Source organism: Colobus angolensis, unplaced genomic scaffold (assembly GCF_000951035.1).
Source record: "Colobus angolensis palliatus isolate OR3802 unplaced genomic scaffold, Cang.pa_1.0 Scaffold12, whole genome shotgun sequence".
Taxonomy (NCBI): domain Eukaryota; kingdom Metazoa; phylum Chordata; class Mammalia; order Primates; family Cercopithecidae; genus Colobus; species Colobus angolensis.
Genome location: NW_012113141.1, coordinates 12888963 through 12892796, shown reverse-complemented (window position 1 = coordinate 12892796; position 3834 = coordinate 12888963). Strand labels below are relative to the sequence as shown.

Here is a 3834-nt window from a genome sequence, read left to right as displayed (position 1 = left end):
CGGGCAGCGCAGCCAGCCGGCGAGGCCGCGGGGCGTGAAATGCTTTGGAACACTCCCGCCTTCAGGCCCAGAGACCGGGAGAACAGACACCACCTGGCAAAAGGATGTTCGTACCACGTTTATTAAGGTACCAGCAGACTTTTTTTAAAAAGGAAAAACTGCTAAAACATTATTAACTCAAAAATATGAGCATCTACACGTTGCAATTTGAATAATATAACAAAAGTCTACCTTTGAGGCCTTTATAGGTAAGGCTCAGGGCCCTTTATAGGTAAGGCTCAGGCCAAATAAGCCTCCCTGCTGCCCTAGGTCCTGCAGTCCGAGACGGTTAGAGAAAGGTGAGATGAGAGGCGGGATTAGTGAGCCAGAGGCGCAAGAGGGAGGAGATAAGCTGAGACACCTCCCATGATGCCCACTAGCCTGCTTGTCCCGGCCTGGGCCTGTCTCTAGTTATTTCTGGGGACCAGACCTGCTTCCAGCAAGACTGAAAACGCAACCTGGGCTCATCATGCTCCTTCCAGGCCCCCAGCCCTCCCAGGACTGGGTCTGATCCCTCCTAGGACCCACACTGACAGCCCCAGTACCCGGCCAGCCAGGGCAGCCACCTACCCCCTCCCATCAGCATGCACCCCGGGAGGGGACTTAGTGGGGAGACCCACAGCAGGAGCATTTAAGCCCCATGTGCTGAGGGTGGGCTTCCCAGCAGCAAGAGCCACCCTCACTGCAAGGTGGTGGGAGGCCTGCAATAAATGGATGCCAAGCAGGGACTTGAGAGAGCATCTGGCCCAACACTAGTACTGTCCCCAGGGGAAGCTGAGGCCTGGACACAGGAAGGCACTGGCTAGGACTGGGGAGCCCTGGAGTCCTGCTGCCAGCTTGTGCCAGTGCTCCAGGCCTCTCTGGGCCTCAGTTTCCCATCTGGAGGGTAAGGGTGTGATCATGCTCCTTATTCTGCTTTTGTCTCACGTCTGTTCTTAGGATAAAATGAACTAGAGAGAAATGGATTTGTCAACTAAGTACTGTGCCTGTGGGCATCTGTGATGGATACAGTCTGGACTGTCTTTCTCAGGGTTTGGGATTCAGAGAGCAGTGGTCTCAGTTAGAGCCCTGAGGGGCCAGAGAAAGGGGTGGAGCTGAGCCTTGGAAGCAGGTGGGCCTGAGCAGGGACCAGCTCTGGACTGACCTGCCCCAGATTCTGAATGGGCTCATGGGAACAGGTCGGGCAGCAAAATGCCAGCCAAGCAAATTCATGAGGTCAGAGCAGTGTCCTAGCTTCATGAGAATGCTGGCTTGGCCTCTGGAAGTTTGGCTAGCTTGGCGTCTGGAAGTTCATAGTCCCCCTTCTCTGATTCCTGGCCTAGGAGGGGCCTAGGGACCCAGCGAAGCCCAGGTGGGATGCATTCTAGGTCCCAGCCCAGAATGGGGCCTCACTCTGCCCTGGGGAGCAGCCCCTCCTTTCTCTTGATTGTGCCCTGAGGTGAGCGGGCCTGAGTGGGGAGCCCACCTGAGCCCTCAGCACATGTCCCAGACCCTCCTCTACCAGTGCATCCTGATTTGAGAGCAGAGGAATCACGCCATGTGCCTTGTCATGAAGCTTCCTTAAGGCCCCAGGCTTCCCTGCAGCCAGTTCCAGGCCCTGAGTTCACAGGACCTTCAGCCACAGCGGGTGGCTCAGCGTACCCTGTTGTTTCTCAAGCCTGCTCCTAGGGGAACTCAGTTTATGCTCCATCCTGATGAAGCGTGAGCAGCCCCACTCCAGGGGAGTGCTGCCTTCATTCACTGGGCCACTTCAGTTCTCAGAACCCTTTCCCAGCTGTGGACTCTGCCTGAGACGCAGCTCTGTTTTGCAGATGGGGAAACCAGGCCTGGGGAGTGAATTGCCGAAGGGCAGGCTGTTGGAGCTGGGACCAGTCTGTCTGACTTCACAATCAGGGTTACTGCATGTCAAACCCTTCTCACTCTCACCACGAAGCTGATCCTTGGGACAGGGTGAGGAGGCAAGAGAGATAAGCCTGGGCAGACAACACAGTAAGATAGAAACCGTGGGGTTGGCCAGGGGGCTGTGGTACTCAGGGACTAGGGAGGTGGTTTAATAGTGAGCGTGAGCTGAAAGGCCTGTGGGGACCCAATCACAGAGGGCTCTGATGGCCTGGCTGAGGTCTGACATTGTTGGATAGCACTGGGGAGTCATCAGTAGTGCAAAGACTCCATGCTTAGGACTCTGGACTGGGAACCAGCTTCTTTCATTCATGTTACTCCTTCCACTCTCTTTGGAAAAGCAAACGTCATCACTACCTTCGGTCTGAGCCAGAGAAAAGCCTACCTTCCCCAAAGGCTTAGCTATGATGTCATCCCTTCCTGTGCTATTCTCAGTGGTATTAGGAAGAAGGAAAGTTCATAGGCTAAGCCATGAGCTGAACATATGCCCAGCCCTTGAGGGCTCCAGGCCCAGGTGACATCAGGCAGGTGTTAGCACTCACCTGGCTCCAAGGCTATTTAAAGACTGTGTCATCCTCAGAAATAGCAGTGTTTCTCTCCACTCAGCTCACATGGTTTTTTATCCAAGGTGCTGATGAGTTTTGTCACCTAGGGATCCTGTAACACCACCTCTAGGCCTCACAAAGCCATAGAACAATCAGTTTGTGCTAAGCTGAGAATCTCATTCAGGGGTTGCAAACTCAGATGCCTGTGGGGGCCAGGCAGGTGATACACATGAGTGGTGCAAGCTGGTAAGGATGTAGGGAGTGAGGGGAGGTGGCACTGTAGCCAAATAGCTAATGGATGTCCCAGGTAAAGAGTTAGCTGCTGCCCAGGCCATTGTTGTATATAGGACTATGGGTCCACACAGGCCACCCAGGTTTTCTCATCTTTCAATAAAAGCTGAAGACTTTAAGTTTTGTAGAAATCCAGTTTTCAAATGTTTGAAATGAATTTTAAAATAAAATTAAACACTGAATGAGCTGTAAACAACATATCCAAACTAGATGAGGACTCTGGACCAATAGTTTATAAGCTCTGATTTCCACTGTACTGGTGAGAGGAATGAAGCTCAGAGACGGATGGGGAATGGCCCCAGGCCATGCAGCTGGGCAGTACCAGGACTGTGGTCAGACCCTTTCTTCACTCTCCCCATGGCCTTTTCTGCAAAGTTCACTCAGCAGACATGATTTCAGAGCACCTACTGTGTTCTGAGCCCTGAGCTTCACCCTGGGGATTCAGAAGGACAAAGGGACAGGAGGTTACGGTGCCCTGAGATGGTGGAACTGCTGAACGAACCTCTCCCAGGTGGCCCTGTGTGTGGCAGGAGTGAACGCTGTGGTTGTTGTGGGGTACAAAGTTACAGTTGTTCTGGAGAGGCCCTCCAGGAGGGGCCGGGGGTGAAGGTAGCCCCGCTGTGGGCATGAGGTGGGGTTTCTATAATATTAAATATCATGAAGGCTGAGATCATTGTCAGTGCCAGTCACTGGGTCATACAACCTGTGCTGCTGCCAGCCTAGACAATGGTCCTCAGATAGGATGAGGCCATGGACTTCATCTGTCTCGTTAGGCTTGAGGGGTTTGGGGTCCAGGATAGCATCTGTCATGGGGAGGGAAACAGAGAGAGGTTCCCTGCAACTCAGAAATCCACCAGACCCTGCTAATGGGCTGCTGTGGGACTCTCTGGGGATGGAGTGTCCCCAGTGGCCTTTGTAAAGTCAGTACATTCATCATCCTGTCTCTGCTGGCTTCTAAGAACCAGACCATGATGGGGAGGCAGAGGCAGAGAAGGGAGGTTGCACTGAGGCCCAGGGAAGTGGTGGGCACAGTGATCAGAGAGAGACCCACAAGGGGAAG

General features: G+C 53.4%; 1 protein-coding gene across 1 annotated transcript in view; it reads right to left on the bottom strand.

The window, feature by feature from the left end:
- PPIF (peptidylprolyl isomerase F) overlaps positions 1 to 3584 on the bottom strand; it is a 12308-nt gene extending 8724 nt beyond the window's left edge. Inside the window, exon 1 of the mRNA XM_011929702.1 lies at positions 3465 to 3584. Within this exon, the coding sequence (XP_011785092.1) occupies positions 3465 to 3584 (120 nt within the window). The remainder of the gene's footprint in view (positions 1 to 3464) is intronic.
- Between the last annotated feature and the right edge of the window lie 250 nt (positions 3585 to 3834).